Source organism: Harpegnathos saltator, unplaced genomic scaffold (assembly GCF_003227715.2).
Source record: "Harpegnathos saltator strain DR-91 unplaced genomic scaffold, Hsal_v8.6 scaffold708, whole genome shotgun sequence".
Taxonomy (NCBI): Eukaryota; Metazoa; Arthropoda; class Insecta; order Hymenoptera; family Formicidae; genus Harpegnathos; species Harpegnathos saltator.
The window spans coordinates 1,154,924-1,175,876 of NW_020230547.1; the positions used below are offsets into that span (position 1 = coordinate 1,154,924).

At 48.3% G+C, this 20,953-nt stretch overlaps 1 protein-coding gene across 3 annotated transcripts in view; it reads left to right on the forward strand.

The window, feature by feature from the left end:
• Window positions 1-20,953, forward strand: part of Ipk1 (Inositol phosphate kinase 1) — a 185,428-nt gene that overhangs the window by 52,127 nt on the left and 112,348 nt on the right. The window contains exon 1 of one of the 3 annotated variants that reach the window (XM_025305651.1): window positions 9,823-10,119. The exons of the other annotated variants lie outside the window; for them this stretch is intronic. Coding sequence (XP_025161436.1) covers window positions 9,838-10,119 — 282 coding nt within the window. The 5' untranslated portion in view covers window positions 9,823-9,837. Of the gene's footprint in view, window positions 1-9,822; window positions 10,120-20,953 lie in introns of those variants that run through there. 3 annotated transcript variants of the gene reach the window in all.

Here is a 20,953-nt window from a genome sequence, read left to right on the forward strand (position 1 = left end):
CCCCCTCCTTGAAATCATAAAACTTTCGTCTGAAAAATTTTTTTCTAAAATGCTAGTTTTCGAGACATTTTGTCGTCCCGGTACTTTTTATACACTCTGTATAATTCTTAAGCAATTTATGTATATTTTATATATTAATTATTAGTATTATTATTAGTAATCAATTATTATATATTACTATAATTAATGTATCAAGTCTAGAATGCAATAATTAACACATAATGTTATAAAATATAATATATATATATATATATATATACACATTAATTTTCTCACTCTTAGACTCAGACGCGTTTGACGTACATATCAAGTGCGAAATCAGTGCAACCGAAGCGAGCAGGCTTAACATTTTTTTATAGTCTGATACCTCGAAGACTGACTTTAGTACGCTGCAGAGCTCACTGGGACTTTATTCTGGAGGCGCATTTGGCGTTGAACCCGGCCCGATTGGTCCCAAGTCGGCGCTTTACATCACATGAACATCACGTATAACATTGTTGCAGCGCCGAGGAACCGAAAAGACGTGTTCAGCGTTCGCTACGCGTCCAGAATGTGGCCCCCCGTTGTCAGGCCTGAAATCCACGTTGCGTTTAACGTCGTAGAACGAAAGACACCGTCGGCCTCGAGCGTTTCGTCTTGCACACGCTGAAACGTGGTCGGGTTGTTGTATATTCAATCGCCCAGACGAAGAGAGCGGCGAGCGGAGGTGTCGGTGCGAATTTTCGACGCGCGAAAATTGTTATCCCACTCGATCGATCGATTCGACCCGCTCACAGCAGAGGGCGCGCGCGCATGCGCACGCGCGGGGTCTTTTTCCTTCGCCAATCTGCTTTTCAACTTTAATACCCTCGACATGGATCACGGCGCGTTATTCCCGTGTGATATATATATATATCACACGGGTATATATGTATATATATATATATATTGGCGCAATATATGTTGTCTACTTTATATATTGGCTGTGCAAAGGTGGTCGCGTTTGTTGCCGGCCAGCAAAGTCGTTTTTAGCGCTAACGTAAGCGTAAAAATTATCGCCTGAGCGCGCAGTTACTGACCTAGCTTAATATTTCCGACACAGAACCGCGTATTTACGTCGCGCCGCCCTCACACTGACGTTATTTCCTCCTCTTCTTCTTCCCCCTTTTCCTCTCTCTCTCTCTCTCTCTCTCTCGCCTTCTTCCGAGCAGACGCCAGACGAGCGTGCGCGCCAACGCGCGCGCCATTAGCCTTTAAGCCGTTTCCGCGAGTGACCTCCTGCTGCCGAAATATGCAGCCTTCGCGCGCTAATAGCTATGACTTACAATAATGTGGCGCGGCAACGACAATAATAAATTATTAATCGAGACAGGAGCACGCCCCCCTTCGGCTCCCACGAAATAAAAAAAGAGAATACGGAAGAACAAGAAGAAAAAGAAAAGACGGAATGGAGTGAAACAGAAATGTCAGGAGGAGCGCGGAAATCTTGATGGATTTCGCGACCGGCAGATGTAATGCGGACGAAGTAATTTGTATTGTTTTTCATTATTTCTCGCCGATTTCAACACAGATCGTTCTTGAGAAACAAAATGGCGCGAGTGCAGAAGATAATAAGCGATGGCTTGTGAGTTAACAGATGCAGCGGCGGAAGACAGAGGCGGCGATAGATCCTCGCACGCCTTTTAATTCTACGTTGTGTGCGTCTCGGTCTCTCTCCCCCCCCCTCCTCCCCGCCTTCCTTCCGCTCAAACATGACGGCGCGCGCTCGTCCGATGCCGATCCGAAGGTGAAATTTCACGCGGCTGCGCCGCGAGCGAGCCGATTTGATCCTTCTCAGTCAGGCCGGCTAATTAGCGGCCCGCTAATTACCATTACTCGCCTTCTCGTAATCGGCCCCATTCTTCGCTTACCCGCACACACCGTCGTAGGACCGCCGATCGATCACCGTCGAAGGACGGACTCTGCTGGAGGCGCGACCTAAGGCTTCGAGTCTGTGCTTCGAGAGTGCCATCGGCCGGAAAGATAAAGGCTCTCCAGCGATGTTTATCGCGGCGGATTAAGAGCGCGGGAGGGGGGCGGTTATCTATTCCGATCTGTTTTCGCTCTCTGTATCCGCGCGGGGGCAGGGAGGGAAAGCAGCCGTAGCGCGGTCACCGAGGATGTGGATATCCTGCGGGATGTCTTTGTGCACTCTCATCGCGGCAGTCCGCGATGAGCGTCGTTAAGTAAGTGGCAAACTTTCCGGGCGTGAGAATGAACCGCGCCTTTCCACACCGCTTCGTCGCAGCCTCGCCTTGCCGGCTGCGAATACGAAATGTCATTGCGACACATGCAGCTCGTACACAGCAGCCGTCGAGCTCGCCGCACTCAGCGGCGAACAAATAAACTCTCAGAGGAGAGGAAGAGGGGGAGGGGAGCTGGCGGTGGACGCAGAGTGCGAGATAATTGCGACTTGATTCAGAGAATCGTCGGAGAGATTGACGCGGTAATGGACGAGGAAGAAGAAGCGCGTCTGACGCCGCAACGCGGGCGAATGGATTCGCCGGGGACACCCGGTAGATCGCGGCAGGTTTGTCGCACTTTTGAGAACTTCGCTGTCCGAATTTGCCGAACGAGCGTCATTTTACGCGATCGCGTGGCGATTGCAGGGCGATCCCCGTCCGTGCTTCTCCGCCGGGAATAGTCCTGTTTTCTGACAAGCGAAGCTTAGCGTTGCTTCTCCTCCTCTCGAAGAGGAGGATGTAGAGACATACGTACTTCCGGCGACCGGAACGCGGTGATTCTTGCAGATTGTTCTTTAGAACTGGTTTCTTCATTTATACCACAGCGCATTCTGACTGCTTAAGATTATATTAACTCTCTGTGGTTCAGTTTTTTCATATATAAAATATAATATAAAATAGTATAACGGTGCAACAATATAAAATGGTATGAAAGAAATTCTGCATAAAAACGTAAAGTAAAGTAGTACAAGAAAGGAGCATAAAAAATTGTGTATAAAGAAATTATACAACGCGAAAGCAGCAGATGTTAACCTCCTGGGATGTGAATTGACAATTAATTTATAATTTCCGAAAGTCTTCATCCTAAAAAGAAAAAAGAAAAAAGCGGTTTGTAACTTTGGAGTTACAACGGGCGGTACAAAATATCCTCCACGACTCAATTCTTTTTTTTATATAAAATACAATATAACAATATACAATAGCGGAACAGTATAAAACAGAGTATACATAAAAAAGGACATAAAAGACATAAAAAAGGAGTGTAAAAGGAGTTACGCATAAAAAGTGATGTAACGCGGAAGCAGCAAATGTCAACCTGCTGAATTACGAATTAACTTTCTTACACTCTTTCCTTACGCTATTTTACTTTACCCTTCTATGCAGAATCTCCTTTATACCATTTTATACCGCTGCGCTGTTTTACACTATTTTATACGAATTAACGCGTTTACTCATAACTCTCGGAAATTCCATTCCTGAGAAAAATGCCTTGTAACTTCGGAATATCGATACACCTTAATACGTGGCTCCGAAGTCTCGAAGAATGGCGGTTTACAGAAGGTCAAGGTGCGGACGTCTCGGCATCACTTTCGACATCGCGCCGCGCTCCTTCGTTCCCTCGCAACGAAATCTCGCTCGAGGATCGCGCTCGTAGCCCAGGTCCGTCTTTACCCGCGATGTTCCGCCGGATTTAGCGGAACTCAGGGGCTTCAATTTCTGCGTGCCACAGAGGAACTCTGTGCGCTACCTTCGTCCACTGTCCCAAACACCTCAACGAGTCCTGCTCAACCTGCCTCGGCCTCGCACCGGGGCGCGCGGAATCCGCTCCTTCTTCCCTCGCCATTGTGCCGTGAGCGCCTCGGCGGAGCGTCCCCGTCCCCGCGAGGGGCGTTTATTATCTCCGCGGCGTCCTCAGGAACACGTCGGCTTGAGAGATCGGGGAGAGCACGTTCGAAACTGCCCGACTTCTTCCTCACCCTCTTCGTATCCTCTAGCCGCGCGCTCGAGGTATCCTTCTCGACTCGACACGACGTTTCGTCCGCGCCAGTCTCTTTTCCAGCGCGGCGCACTCTCGCGTCGGTGCTCGCCCGCAATCTCCTCGTCGTGAAAGGTTATCGCACGATCGCATTGTGCTCGCACTTTGCCCACGGAAAACAATCGGCCGGCCGCGGCCGGTCGCGCGGTTCCTCGCGAGAGGCGCGTTCGCGCGAACGCGCGTGCGCGAGACTGTTCCTCTTCTCCTCGGGCTTTTCAATTAAGCCTGAACCTAAACGCGCCGCCTCTCTCGCGAAACCGGGCCCTTTGTTCCGCGCGTTGAGCCGCGTCCCACGCCGCGGAAAGCGCGCTCGATGAAGCAACGCGCGAGAGGCGAGCGCTGCTGACGTTTCTCGCCGGACGGCGCGCCGCTTTCGCCGATCCTTGCGATTTTCGCCGCTCGCGCATGTTTATATGCGAGGGGGCTGGGGCGTGGGGGGGAGGGGGGAGGGAAGGGAGTCCCGCGCCGGATGCCACGCACTTTGCGCCCTGTGGACCCCGCATAAAGAATAGTCCACCAGCAGCCACGCTCGTTCGCTCGCGCGTCTTCCCATCCTCGACAGATGTTCCACGAGGGTGGAAGGACCGGCGGCGGAGCAGCACGTGGCCTTATCCTGCGTAGATTTTCCCGCATTGCTCCCAGCTTTTTCCTTTGTTCGGCTTCTAGAATCGCCGACGCCGACGCCGGCAGCGCGGTCTTTTAAGCATCAACGCGCGTTATAAGACATTCTTTTGATGTAAGATTTTGGGGCGAGGGAGGGAAGCAGATTGTGTGTGTGTGTGTGTGTGTGTGTGTGTGTGTGTGTGTGTGTGTGAGAGAAAGAGAGGGGTTTCTTTTGTTTCTTCCTTCTTATCGTCGCGCTTCGGTCGCGCTCCCGGAGACTTTGCGACTCTTTCGCAAGCTGGTAACAGTAACTTTCGAATTAGTTGAATGTAACACACACTCTCTCTCTCTTTCTCTCTCTCTCTCTCTCTCTCTCTCGCATACGCAAACGCGCCATCTGATCACCTCTTCGCGCTTTATATCCATTGTGCAGTTCCATTTGTCCCAAACGACAACCCTCCGCGGATTCGATAAATCTCGCTGCGCCTCCCTCCCTTTCCCGACCACCTCGCCAACCCTCGACTCCCTAACAACGCTCTCTCTCTCTCTCTCTCTCTCTCTCTTTCTCTCTCTCTCTCTCTCTCTCTCTCTCTCTCTCTCTCTCTCTCTCTTTTTCTCTTTCTCTCGCTGAATCTCGCAGCCGTGACCAGGGCAACGTGTAGAGGCAGGAAATTGGAAATGCAAACGTTGCGAGGAGCCGACGACGCGAGCCGGGAAATTGATGTTTCTCGAGTCTCGCTCCCCTCCCCCCCCTCCCGCTGCTTTCCTCCCCCGTGCGCAACCGGCCGCCGCAACTTTGCTCGATTCGCGAAGTACCGTCGATCCATCGCGGTCGGTTGTGCGCAACCGGAAGTAAAATTCTCCTAGGTACTTCGCTCTCTCCCCTCTGCCCCCTCTCTCTCCCTCTCGCACTCTCTGTATGTCTCTCGTCAGTTCCGTCCCGCTGCGGAACGGCTTCGTTATCGGAACGGCGAATTTGATTAAGGACGTCGACATTCTGCAACATTCTCCATCGCAGCCAAAGAGAGCCTCTCTCCCCCTCTCTCTCTCTCTCTCTCTCTCTCGTTTCTTTTGCGCTGACATTATCCTCCCTCTTCGTGCATCCTCTCGCATATTCCTCCCGTCTCTGCTCCTTTATATCGAGGTCCTCCTCTCTTCCCCTCCTCCTCTCTCTCTCTCTTCCGCGCGCGCAGCGCGGGACGCTGTTTTATATCCGACGGTATTTAACGAGCGCAATTCGACGGCTGTCGTCGGCTGAACGTAGCGATAAAATTTATTCGACATTTCGGCAACTATATCGGAGGGGGGGGGAGAGGGAGAGAGAGAGAGAGAGAGAGAGAGAGAGAGAGAGAGCACAAAGGGCGCACGGGACGTGCAAATCGCGAAAATGCGCGTCACGTTAGTAATACTAGTCGGCGTATCGAAAATTCGTTCGCCGATTTCGTCTGCTTTATTAAATCCCCCGCTCCTCCCTCAATCCCCTTTTTCTTCCCGCGCGGCGGCGGCGGCGGCGGCGGCGGCGGCGGCGGCCGGCCGACCGACCGCGTTGGCGCGGCACGAAATTCGTCGTGCTCCGCCGCGAATTAAAATGAAATAATAATTTGCACTCGAATGTGGTTTTAATTCACGCTACGCGCGCTCGCGCGCTAATATGGAACTTTAATTCACATCGCGCCGAATTAAATGGAATTTTCACGCTATGAAGGCTTTAATTGCTGGCTTTCCGTTATGAATTTCCCGTCGTGCCCAAAGCGAGCGTTCTTCTTCGTGTTTCCCCGTCCCCCGGGGGAGAGGCATGGACAGAGAGGGCGAGAGCGAGGGAAACTCGCCGAGAGACTATAGCGAGGATCAGCGAGGGGGAAGGAGAGAGAGAGAGAGAGAGGGGGGAGGGCGAGAGATACAGTCGCTTTAACCGCGAGTTACGGCGAGCTTTGACGCTAATGACCGTCTAAGTAGATTTAAACGTAGCCCGGCGCGTTACATGCGGCCGCCACCACGTCGCGCACATCGCGAACATGTTTTTTGCGAGCGTCGTAGCAGCTCGGCGCGGCCGGCGTGGCGAAGAAACGACCCGGTGTGTAGCGCGAGAGACAAATGCGCGGCGACCGGGCGATCGCGCAAGAAACGCGCACGCCGAGCAATCATTTATCGCGCGGATACGCGCGACTCTCAGCGAACGCTTCGCGTCGCCGAACAAGCGGCATTGTTGTCGCGAGCAGCGGCGAGCGGATCGACAGGCGTGTCGCGCGATGCTTGTCGCCAGCGAGAGGAGCTACAAAGGGCGCGAGGAGGAAGCGGCCGCTATTAAGGGGTCGTTATTAAGGGGGGAATTGCTACATGCAGAGAGCTGCTTTCGAGGCCACTTTTACAGGAATTTTTTTTCTAACAGAAACGGTAAGATCAATGGACTTGAAATGTTCACACAGTGTATTAATCAATGTGTTCAAAGTATAAAATATAAGCTTTCATGGAGTCACAAGAAGCGATCCAACTTGTAATTATAGACACAAATGCAGTCGTAGCAGTTTGCGAGCTCTATAATTGCTGTCGACATATAATTCCGGGCTTCTCGCTACTCTGAGACTGAAAACAATTAGAGAGATTTTTAGAATATATACGGTTGCCATTATAGTCCGTACCAAAGTGAAGGCAGTGAAATCAAGTTTGGAAAAGTAATGGCTGTACAGAGAAAAAGCATCGAAGATGAAACTTTTTTCAACTTGTGATCGTGTTTAAAAAAAAATTGAATAAAATAAAATATAACTGTGTTCGAGGGAGGGGCGAAAACTACATGTCTACTGTATACGTTGTGTGAAAAATTTCAAGTTATTCGGTTCAGCGCGTTTTTGCGCAATCGTGTCGACAATTTAAGAAAATGGTGTTTCCAGATAAACGTGTTTAAAGTTTTGTGTGTACTTTCCATACAGATAGTAACAACTTTATTTTATACTTTGAACATTAATGAATACACTGTGAAAATTTCAAGTTCAATCCTACCGTTTCTATCGAAAAAAAATTCGTAAAAACAGCCTTGAAAACGGCCTGCTCCGTATGTAATTCCCCCCCCCCCCCTCCTTAAGCCTATTTACCGCAGCCGGTGCCGTTCGATGGCGGGCGGGGGTTTCGGGGTGGTTTTCTCCACGGAAATCAGGCTGATCAATCCAGTTTCAGCGCGACAGACGGCGCTTGCGAATATCCAAGTGCGTGAAGTACCGAGAATAACGGAAAGCAATATGGCGGTTACTCTCTCGGTGAGATAACGAAGAAACGGAAATTTTCGTAGAATTATTTCGTTACGCACTCGCTATTTTTTATTATTGTTACACTGTTGTTACTAAATTACTGCTACTTTTCTCTGTCACGAAACCGAGGCCCAATATGTCTGAAGCTTCGAAGCTTTTTCAATAATCCGGCTTTGGAAGCTTCGAGCAGATTCTGGTTTCGTTCTGGAATTCGTTTCGCCGGGGAGTGCGACGCGAGATATCGCGCAATTATCGCGAATGTTCGAATATAATGCCTCATCGAGCTTTTAGAAACACAATTTCATTCAAATATAAATTATCAGATATAACCTTTATTCGATTCGAATGCCGATGAAGTTAGTAATTTTATGCACGCGCCCTCATAATTACTGTGGATTTTATTTTTCTTCCCATTTTATAACATCTATCTTTGATTACACACTCTGTTCCCTCTATTTGTTATTGCTACATTTACGTTCCTTGTTTGCTCTTACTTTTGTGCTCTCTGTAATGTCGAGAATAATTTCCGTCTGTTGTGTCTGCGTTTACACTTTAGTTTATCACGCACGCTAAAGAGCTCTCTCGTTGATAAAGATTATTATTATTATTGTTATATCATCGTCATCGTGATTATTATTATTATTATCGGTACATTTATCATTTATATCTCCACCATTTATTTGTCGCTCCCCGCGGGAAAAATACTTTCACCTTTCCTCGTGCCGCGGTCGCCGCTTTCGTCGCGTCGGAAAACACGTGACGCGCTGCGCCCGCTACACCTCTGATTCGCCGATCATACATTTTTGTTTATCAACGCGAGTGCATCGCATCGTTGAACAAACAAACAGGAGGACGACGCGACGCCGAGAGTCGTCGGCGCGGCGTCCCCGCGTGCGTTCTCGCCGATAATAAATCCTCGCTCGCGCGCTTTTATTATACACGACAAAGCGAGAATCCGTTTGATCTTCGCGGAGCGCGCTTCCAGCGTCTTCAGCAGACGGAGAAAGACGAAGAAAGAGAAAGGTCTACGCGCGTAAAAAAAGGAGAGATAACGCGCTACGATAACGCGCCTCTTGCGCTCGCGATCGTCGACGGAGCAGCCGCGAGGGGCGCGAAACGAGGGGGAGCAGCGGGGCCGGGGAGGCCTTGGCGAAAGCCGAGGTCGACCTTAGCTGTAGCCTCGTTGAAAAAAGTGAGTGAGAGAGAGAGAGAGAGAGCTGCGAACGATAAGCTGACAAAATACAACAAACTTTCTGGGAGAAACTCGCGCAGCGCGCGAGGAACTCGAAGTCGCTCTCGAGACGATTCGCGATAACGTCACGCCGCGAAAGACCTCCATTGATACTCGTTATCTCCTCCGCCGTGTATTTGCAGATTTCCGAATCGATTGCCCTCCCCCGCCCGCTCCCTCCCACGCTCCCTTGTCTGCGGGCTGACGTGCGAACGTGCGCGTGCTCGTGGCTTCTGGCTGAGCGGCGGTGTTTTTCGCAAAATGTGTGTAAAATAAAAACAGCGTCACGCGCGGTCGCGTCCGACTGGAAACGACGTGGGATTTAAAATACTCGGGGTCTCTCAGGCGGTAGCCAGCGGCATCTTGAGCGAGTCTGGGGGATGAAGGAATCCGCGAGAAAGTGTCTCAGACGAGCGGGCTTGTAGGGCTTCATGAGAAAGGTACGTTGATGCTGGTCGCTCGACCTTCGGTCACCTCGCTGAGCTCGCACGAAGGTGACCTTTGGTTTTTCGGTTCTTACGAGTTGGTTCAGCATAAATCGATTATGCGAAATGTCCCGTCAACACACACACACACACACACACACACGCACACACTGTCCTCGCTTCTTGATTAACCTCATCTTCATATCTTTGATACGCAGAACGACGGGAAGAATTGATCGGTGACGTTAATCCTCGCGCGGGCGATAAATCTACGAGAGCTATTTTTATGTTTCCTTCTTCGACGGTCGCTCGGCGAAAGATGTCGCGAGAAACGTCGAAACCGAGGCGTCTCCCGAGCTGCCAACAGCCGACCGGCGCGGCGAGCGCACAAAAGCCGGCCCGCTCTGGGGAGTCCCGAGGAACGTCGCTGCGGACTAAATTTAGAAGTTCACTTTCTCGCGGTCTGGTCGCGCAGTCGCGCACCCGTAATTCCCCGCGATCGAACTCCGCGGGAAAAGAATCGGCAAGTCGAGGTATTCCCAAGTACGGCAACCGCGCTGGAGATGAGCGAGGAAGTGCCTCGACTACCTCGTCTCGAGAGGTTTGCATTATTATCCTGCCGCGCAGGAAATTATTATTCGCTGCCGGCGTCCTTGCGCGGCCGAAACTTCACCCACGGTGATTGAATGTCCGAGGATGCCCGAGTACACTCTCCTTCAGCGTGTGTGTGTGTGTGTGTGTGCGTCTTTCGGCTGCGCCGCCATCGCCAGCACCCGCTCGCTCGCTCGCTCGCGCGCGCGCGCGCGCGCACACACACGCGTGTGAAAGTGCGTGAGCACAGTGTGGGTAATAGTCCTCGCCTTACGTTCTTCGTATCTCCTCCCGACCCATCGTGCCATGTTGTTTTCGTCGAGGGGGCAGACCTCGTGGATCTCGGCTCTCCGGCTACGTCATAAGCGTCTATTTATACTCCGACGTAGCGTGTAAACGTATACAGGGTGTCTCGCGCGACTCCTACTCGCGCGCGCGCGCGGTTGCCAGCAGCGAGGGTGCGCTACGTCACGATAGACATGGCGCGTGTTTGTGTGTGTGTGTGTGTTTAACAGGTTGAACGGCGCGTCGGCCTGAGCGGCACTGCGCTGCCTAGCGTGTCTCATTAAGTTACGTGGCAAGTATAATTAATCGCACCTGAAAAGTAGTCGCGGCCGTACGCACCGGGCGCACAAAGAGTCCGGTGTTTTCGCGGTGCTTTGTTATTGTATAATGGAGCCGAGTCACATAGTCAAGAGCAGCGCTTCCGCAGCTTCGAGCCCGATGGTAGTGACTTTACGCGCGAATATCGCGCTATTGCCTTCTTATCGTCGCACGAGAAGACACGCGGCTGGAGCCACGAATGGCTGCGCGTTCGCAGCCGTGGAGATCGGCCATTTCCCCGCGCTCAGTGCTGCCAACGGACGGCCGACGGGGTGAGCGGAGGAATCCCACGATACGTGCATCTCGGATGATGTTTGTTTGGCGGATCTTCGGCAATTCAGTCGTCGGTCGACACGGTCAACCGACGACACCGCTCGCTGCGATGTCGCCCCGTGTAATCAAGTTAATTGGGTTACGTATGGAGCATAATTAATCGCGTTTGCGAAATTGTTTACGCGGCCGGCGGAAAGCTGCAAGCAGGCGGGACGAAAGACGCGCGGTATCTCGAATTACACACGCGTCCATTTATCGCGTCGCCGGTATAATTCGATTATCAGGCAGCCTTTCGAACGGCCAACGAAGACCGACGTGTGTGTTGGCAACACTGACGCCGGCGGCCGGCGCGGAAACGCGACGAGAGAGCCCGCGTACTCTTTTCCGGATGCGTTCTTCTTCGCTCGGTCTTCAGGAAATCCATCTCTTCTCATCGTTCTTTTACCTTTTTCCTTCTCTGCTCGATTTTTCTACGGAACCATTATTTTCGACGGGGAATCGAGGATTTTGATCCGTCGATACGTTTATTAATCGATCGATTGTTTCGTTTCCCCCCTCTGTGGCACGTTTCTTCTACCTAACGGATCTCTCAGTGAGATCTTGCATTTTTCCACGTTTTCTTGGCTCGCTGATTACTGAAGAGTCTGACATCAGGTTTCAAAGATACAAAATGGCAGATCCAATATGGCTGCTATATAGGAATAAATCAGTGTAAGTCTGAACAAATGTAAATTAGATGCGCGATGTAACGGTTTTTCGAGTCATTAATTACGAATTTCATGTCAGATTTACAAAATTCGTTCGAGTAATTTGTGTGCAAAAAAGTCTAATGTGCGAAAAATTCTGGAAAAAATGTCGTATTTCGACACGTGAAGAATATTTAGTAAGGTTTCCAGCCCCCATTCTTAAATCTTAAAGTTTCCAAGAAATCGATACTTTTTTAAATCGCTTTCTCAACTTTGCTTACAAATAATAAAAAACGAACAATCGGATATAAAAACCATATCCTATTTATTTTCACCAAACTGTGAGCAGTACGTTAAAAAAAAAAATGTACTTATCGCACTGCCGCGCAAGAAGTTAACGAAGAAGAACTCGACCGTTCTCGAAGGGATCGATTCGCACAGAAATCGGGCGGGAGAGAGTCGATTTTGAAAGATCGCTGTTCCGCAGGTCGACTCGAGATCTCGCCCCTCGCTGAACCCACCTGACTCGCGAGTGGAACTCGCCCGCTGCTAAACTGCACTCGCAGGAGCAGAGCTCACGGCTGCGTGAAAGAAAGCGAAGTGACACCGGCGACACTTGACACCGGCGGCCGCGTCGACGGAGACGTCCCTCGTGTGAATTAGGTCGACCCGGCGACCGGATCTTCGCCGGGGAGAGCGGCTCTCTTGGCACGGTATTTCCGTTGTCACGCATCTCTTTGACAATGACGCGCTCGTCGCGACGGAATTATCAGACGCCACTCAGCGTGACGGAATTTCGCGCGTGTTGGCGATATACCGTGAAACGCGATACTGCGACATCGGATGACGGTAACTGAGGCGAGCGGCGGGGGGGGGAGGGGGAGCCGCCGAATGACGCCTAGAGAGGCGTTGGGCTAAATGTTGTTGTCAACGCAACGACGAAGCGCGGTCCTCATCATCATCGTCGACGTTTCTGAGTTTCTGAGATTATCCCCCTGAGTAACGCGAGAAAAATCCCAGTCACGTCGCTCTCATTGTTCGTTAAAGAGTTATTCGCTGAAGAAGAGTCTACTCACGCTGAAATGTGTCTCGATTTAATATTTAATTATTTAATTATTACTTCAGCCTGCAGAATGCTATTCAGCTACGTTAAGGTACGTGAAAATAGCGAGGAAAAATATAAACGAGGGAGGCTTCGCTCTGTTACATCAGAAAACTTAACTGACCTAACTCTGCGAGACGTGGTTGGGGTACGTGTGTGAAGTTGGCTCCGCACTTTTCGAATTTTGTATTTTTTTCGAATTGTGCCGCATTGTGCTATGCATTTGTGCCGTATTGCGCCGCAATCCGCAACTCTGTAACTCAAACTCGCACTCGAGAAAATTAAGAAGAACCAAATTTTTCGTAGCCCCGCACTTTTCGCATTTTGAGCTTTTCTTTATTGTGCCGCTTTATTGTGTTTATGTTTGTGCTGATTTGAGCCGCAAACGCGAGGCCGATAACTTCAATAACATTTGAGAAAAAAAATGAGAACGAAAATTTGCCAGCCCCCCCCCCCCACTTTTGTCCGAACGAGTCCAATGTTTGTTTGCGAATTCCTACTAATTTGTGCCGCGTTGTGCCGTTTGAAGAAACTGGATATCTCCTTTCGTTCGGTAGAGAAAAAATGTCAAAGTTAAAATACAAATTAACAAATAACTTTTTCTACGATGCATTTATCGCAAGTCTGTGAGTTGTGCTGAATCGAGTACAACAAAGAAACCACTTAGAGATGTATCGAGAGAACTACTCAGATTGCAAAAAATATTTGCAAAAATTGGTAACGCAAAAAAAGTTTTTCACATTTTCGAAACTTTGAAAGTTGTGCCGGGTTGTGCTGGTCAAGCCCAACAATTTTTCCCGATGGCAAAATTACGTCAGACCATCGTAGTCCGCAGTACAGCCAAAGAAAGCATCAACGATAAAAGTCGGAGACTGGCAAATTTTCGTTTTTATTTTTTCTTCTCAAATGTTATCGAAGTTATCGGGGCTCGCGTTTGCGGCACAAACACAGCACAATACGGCAGAATAATGACAAAAACTCAAAATTCTAAAAGTGCGGGGCTATGAAGAATTGAGTTTTCCTTAATTTTCTTGAGTACACTTTGAGTCGCAGAGTTGCGGATTGCGGCACAAAACGCAGCGGCACAATTCGAAAGAATACAAAATTCGAAAAGTACGGGGCCACCAACTTCATACACGTGGTTGGAGTTTGCTCAAGTTTCGAGGACGGGATGCAAGAGAGGAACGGAGCCACTTCCCCCTTTCCCTCTTACCCGCTTATACACATATCTTATCTTTATATACACATCGCCAATTATTATGCGCCTATATTACAAATATATCAAGTTAACTGTCACGTTCTTCAAACTTCCGCTTCGTTGATAATTACCCAATGAACGATGCGCGACGGCTGCGATCTTTCGAATATTCTTCAGACTGACTGACAATCTTAACGACATAATGGTCAAGCTAAAGGCCATATTTCATGGCTCCGTTAGCAAGCAATAGTTACCGTGTTTGGTATTTGCGACTATAATCGCTGAGGAATTACACAGTCGGCAGAGGCAACTCTGTAGCGAGCGTCGCTATACAGGGTGTTCCAGAGAAAGGACGCGAGGGACTTTAAGAGCGGAGTAGCACTCGCAGAGTGGACGGAAAAATCTCCTGACAAACACGAGCCGAAGAATTAATATTGCGGAGTTGCGGACGGATTATTGAATCTGAATTCGAAGCAAGCGACTTGCTCGCTCGACGAATCACATCAGAGAGCGCAAAAGTCGCTCTCGCTTCAATTGAAATAGACAATTCCTCGCAACTCCGACGACATTGGTCCCTCTCGACCCATCGAGCCCATATCGGGGCGACTCTTCTCCTCCCTTTTGTGAGTACCATCCAAAGTCCCGGACTCCTTCTTTCTGAACACCCCGTATAGCGGGGCAGCGATAATGGCCGTATCGCGCGTACATCGCGTACCGCGCGAGTGGGCTTTTTCGATTAGAATAACAAGAGGATGCGCCCGGGGCCGAAAATAAGCGTAGTTTCAGCAACGATAACCATTTTCTCGTCCTCCCAGCGTGTGAGGAACGACCGGACGAACCGAGTGCCCAGCGGAGGAGAGCGCGCCGTTTCCCGGTCGCCGGGGCAGCCCCTGAAACGGCGGACGGAATGAGACTAATCAGTAGCGCATTAAAGCGAGTCGCATTCGATTATTCGCGACGACGTGCGGCGCGAATTCCGCCGCCGCGCCGCGCCGCGCCGCGTCGCTGCAGGCTTGCAATCTGCGCGAATTACGATGCCACGGGGATTACAGGCGTGTGTGCTGGCGGTGACGGGGACGGGGACGGGAGGGACCAACTCGCAAGCTGGTGCGTGTGTGCGCGCACCGGTCACGAGAACGGGCGAAAGCGTTATTCTCGCCGGGACGCGCCGCGCGACGTCGCGAAAATGCGCCGCTGCGTTTTCCCCCCTTCACGCGCGCGCGGGGCTTTTTATCGAGCAACATGGCACAGCCGCGTGGGGTGTAACTAGGATACATTCATGGCCGAGGGTGGATTTGCATATTACAGCGAGCTTACGTACCGCGACGACTCGTCCGGGCGTCTTTTTAGCCCCGCACAACGCGGAAATTTCTATCACACGGAAAATTGCTCGCGCTATGCTATCCCTTTCCACCCACCCCCCCCCCGCCCTCCTTAGACATGCCAAATTATATTCCTTAGTCGGACAGGCTGGTTACACTTGTTTGAAAATCTGCGAGAAATGTTTTCACTTGAGGAAGAATTCGAATCAACGCGAGTAGAAAAAATTAATAGGCTCTTGGTAAGGATCTGATTATTTTTCTCTAATATTAATCGGGCCCTAGTAAGGATAGAAAGAGGAGAGAACCCTACAAGATATGTAAGAAATGGTTCGATAGGGGCCTTGTAAGATAATATTAATAGGGCCTTATAAGGAAATATTTTTATTATTGCTTGAGTAAAATTATTCGTTCTTTTCATTCCAAGAAATTTAGACTGCAATTTCTTTATTTCTTTATATCCTTGTTACAAATACAAGAATTTTTCATTTTAAAAATATACCATAAAAGTCCTGCTACTGTTTTCATTAAAGTTCGCTACATTTCAAAACGAAAGCGATATTAGAAAAATCCTTGGAACAGACTAATGAATATGGCAACTAATAAAACTAATAAAGTTTATTTTTAATTGCGGTATAATTAAAAAATCTTTAAAAAAGCCAGATAGAGCGTACCTGCTAAAACAATACTAAACTATGACAATTTTATTACACGCTTCAGATCTTATTAATTTTCTATAACAAACCTTGATTTTGTTATATCTAAAGTATCCTCTCTTAAAGGATCCTTCTAAGGCCCACATCAGTTTTCCTTATCAAAGCCTTATTTCGTAAAATCTAAGGTATTCCTAAAAGATCCAGATCTCGGGGCCTGACGTGATAATAATGGAGCATCCCTTTTTAGGGCATCCTTCTTTGAGCCTTATCGGGGCCTTACGCTTCATAAGGATGACCCTAACAATATTTTGCTCGGGAGATTGAACGGAGTTTCAATCTGTAGGACGCTTGAAGGTGAGAAGTTCGAAGCTCCGAATCTTACTTATCCATTTTTATTTATTTACGGAGCAAGTACTCTTTGACACGCGTGATAAGAGAGCAGAAGAATCCTCCACAGAGGAATCTCGTAAAGTTCAGAAAGAAAACCTTCGAATTCTCCATTCAAAGACCCGAGATATCGAGAAGCTCCCGATAGGACCAATCTCGTGAAACCCAAGCAAGAAGGTACTCCCGAATGTTCGAAGGGCCGAAGAAGCTTCGAGCGTAATTTGTAGCCGCAGTGAGAATCAATGTCGAGCATTAAGCTGCTTTCAGCTGCTTCGCTCGTTTAAAATTAACACTGGCCTAAATTCAATTATCAGAGCGAAATTCGTACAGTCGGATCTAGCATTCGAGGTCGTCCCAAGTCCGCTTCCACTCGACGGATCGTCTTATCGGATACGAAATATCCACGAGGATGAACTCAGGACCGCCTCGATTCTAAGACCCGACTGTGAATCAGTGGGCGAGCTCGAAGCGAGCCGAACGGCCGCGGCCGCAGGTTCTTCAGGATCATTCATGGACACTTCTCGCTCGCGCAACGGAGCCGAGCCGACGCGTTATCGTCCGTGTTTATTGACGCGTCTCACTTAACCTCCTAACCGGGAAGAAGAATTATTCATATTATGCGCTTATTATGCAGTATTGTGCGGTTAGATTAACCTTTCGCTGGTCGGGACGAGCATTTATATCTCGCGCGCGCGTTTCCACGGTTCCCTTAACCTTTCGCCGTCGACGCAGTCTCTCGCGGCTAAAGTCCCGCCGCGCCGGCCCGATTCGCGCCTCGACATTTCTTTCCCGGGGATTCTCTCCTCGTAGTCGAAAATAGCTCCAATTCCAGTAACGTCGGCTCTTCCCCCGTGGCGCGAGAGGGAGGCCCCCCCCCTCCTCTTCCCGCCTCTTCGCGCGCTCAGATGTCGTTTACGCTGCAATTGTGAGAGAAAGAAGCGAGTCGCGCGGCGCGCAATATGCCCGTTAATGGATCGAGCCGTTCGCTCGGGACGGCTTACGCCGCGGTCTTTTGTTCCACTTATGCCATCAACCGTAAGAAACGGTGGTCGCGCGAGTCGTAATTAAACGAAACTAACGGTGCGATCTCTGCGCGCGCGCACGTGCGTATCGTTAATCATGGGAGTCGAAGCAGGGAAAAATCACGCGCGGCCGCGAAAACAGCAGCGACACAATGCGCGCGCTCTTCATTGTCTCGTCGCCGCGAGTGCGCACATCTCTTCTCCGTATCTTCGCATGCATCGCCGCACTGCTGCGCGGCTCCAACTGGGACACCGTTCCTGGTGTCCTGGCACCGCGTCTCCGACCGGGAAACCTGCGGATCAGAAGCGCCATTTTTGCACGGTTCTCGAAAGGAAAAGAAAAGAATAATTTTTTTCTTTTATCGAACTCTCAGGGTTCTAATTTACTGTCAGGTTAATTTACAATTTGTCGATTAGGACAATAAGTGAATTTTATAAAACCGTACACAACGTAGAGGTGTGCGAACTATTCTAATTCGAATCGAATCGATTCGAATCTGAATCCCTACGATTCGAATCCGAATAGTTCAAAAATTTCGAATCGCGAAGATTCAAATACGAATCAAATGCATTAGCGTTTGCGCGCATCAGCTGCAAAAACCGGGCCTGTATGTTTGGACCCTTAACTTGTAATTAACTTAACTTATAATCAATAACTTAGTTATAAATTACTTTAAATATATATTTTACTTCAAGATGATGCTACAATATCAATATTCCCTTTTGTAGTAAAATCTTCTATCATTATTTGCATGTTTAGTAGTCATGTTAAATTTTTTAATGATTCGATTCGATTTCACTCGATTCGATTCAAATTCGAATGAAATTTCATAGATTCGATTCGATGCGACATAAAAATTCTTGATTCACACACATCTTTACCATACAGTAACTCGTTGATATTTTCTTATTGGTTAATATCCTAACAAACCTCCCGGGACCGCGCGACAGGTCCTTCGACCTCGGAAACCTGATCAAAAGGTTCTCCAAATTTCTTTTTTTTTTCTTTTTTATCGAACTCCCAGATTAATTTACAATCTGTCGATTGGGACAATAAATAAATTTTATAAAACCATGCAGTAGCTTGTTGATATTTCCCCATTGGTCAATATCCTCACAAACCTCAAGTTAAATAACTCAATCTGTTATTGAATCTCCAAAATGCGGAGGAAAAATGAACGGGAGGAATATGGGAAATTCATAGAGACCCCGTTCCCTCGAAGGTTTACTTTTCCCTCTTTTTGTTTCCTTTTTTATAATCGTGCTGAAAAGATATATCTGGGACGCTTGGAGTACTCACGCGCGCTTTGCAAGCGCGGCTACTAAAAAGCGTAATTACCCGAACCGTGTCAAGTGTCCTTTTTCGCTCAACTGCTATTTGAAAATGGATTATAAATGAAACGACGTGTGCATATTATATTTTTGCTTGAGATGTAAAACTCCAGCGTAACATTAAGCGAAAGGGGGGGGGAGGTTTCACTCGATTCTCCTGCTGCTCTTCGTTTTACGTTAGAATTTATTTTTTTATGCACTCAGAGAAAAGTATATGATATTTGGAACTATAACGATATAGTAATTAAATTATAGTCCGAAATATCATATTTATAGTAAGTATTACCATAATATCGGTAATAATTACGATACAGGCATAGTATAGCCAACCATATAATATTTTTAGCAAGAATTATAGTAAGTTAAACTAAAATTATCGTATGGATACAAATATAAAATGGTAGGTAAAGTAACTCTTTTATATAGTCAATATTAGCCAGAATATTTGCTAAACGATGACAGATGTAACTATATGAATATTAAATCTCACTATACTTGTGAATGAGAAATTGCCATATGTGTGGTGAAAGTGACGGAACAATTATTCAAGACAATCATTGACTATATATTTGTGTTTATTCTACTGTAGTTTGCAGGTTCCACCGACTATAAAAATATGATTGACGCCAAAATGAACTGTAAAATATAGTGAGATTATAGTTGATTCAACTATATTTTTCTATCAGTGTGGTTTGTTCTGTCAGATATAATGGTCGGAATACAGGAAACTACGGCTGCTGTGGGACGGGAATTTATTCTTTGACAGCGCAAAAGTATATCGACGTGTCGAAGAAAAGAGGACGTTGAGAGTTCCGTCGAGAAATATCGCGACAAATTCCGCGATTTTTTCGGAATAAGAATGCAATGTCCGAATGACACCGCAACCGAGTAACCGAGTAATGTTGAGTGACAAATTTGGGCGTTGCAATCGGCGGCTGTACCGCACTTGAGAAACATTTCCGTTCGGTTATCTTACAAATGCATTACGGCGAACAGGTGCAGAGGGAGGGAGAGGAGGGAGAGGTCGTTAAGAAACGACGGCATCTTTAAACGTCATCGAGTTAGTCGGGCTCGGAGAAATATGCTCGCCGGCTTCTACAGGGTGTGTCTGGTCTCTACCGACGAACTTGCGCGACAGATTCTATGTTGAGAAGTGAGTAAAAGAAAAAGAAAATCTTCGTAAACACGCGTCCGCAGAAGCGCAGAAGCGTCCAAGAACGACGAGAGAATATATGTGTCGCGATAAACGAGTTGAGAATGACGATACAACGCTCTTTTCGCCTGTTTTCGAAGATAATACTTATCAATTTTGATAAATTCTGTATTTTAACCGGAGGAAAGCGTGACGTCGTGACGTTTATATGTTGTAACCGTTTATCACGAACGTAATTAAAGAAAAAAGAGAACATCATTATTTTCCCTCTACGTCGCCCGCGCTCTCGAGAAGCTTGCGGATCCGCCGGAGATTCCGAGTAGTTTCACCAACAGTACGTGTCAGTAGTCTACTCGTTTGTGCGAAACTAAATTTAACGAATAAAATATATTCGCTTAAAACTGAGGGACTGCGCGCGGCAGCTCAAGAAACGAATGCTCGAGGACACACGTTTACATTTTTCCCATCCTCCCACGTAGAATCCACCTCGCGCGAGTCCGTCGGCGAACTTCGCGGACACCCTGTACATCGAATCCCGCGCATTTAATTGTTGCGTTAGCGGCGCTAACGACTCCGCGTTATAACGCGTTATCGCGCGTGTCGGAGCGGCGAGAAGCGGCACACATTGCGCCGGCAATAAAATCGCTAATCCACCGATAAACGCATTCGAATCAGGACCAACTATTTATAATTACATCGGAACGCTCTCAGTCGAGTTGTAGTCTCGCGGTCGATTGATACGCGCGCGTGCACATATGAACGGGATTCTTCCGAGAGATAGGAACTTTCTTGACCACCCTGAGAAATTGCTGCGTGATAGCAGCCGTCCGGCTCATATTGTTTGAAACACTTGAACAGACAGGTGGGAAATTATTTCTGTTCGCTATAAGACGAACATCCCAATTAGTGACGATCGCGCGCATCCGTTCTCCTTCGACAGCTCGAGTTCAGCTCGTCGATCTATGGATGAGTATGTTTTTGTAAATTTTACGCATCATCGATTGTAACAAGATCCGAATAAAACCGACAGGGAATGTCGTCTCGTTGGTGCTGATCGAGCGCTTACGGCATCTCTCCCAAGCTGATAAGAAATTAATAATAATAAATCGACGA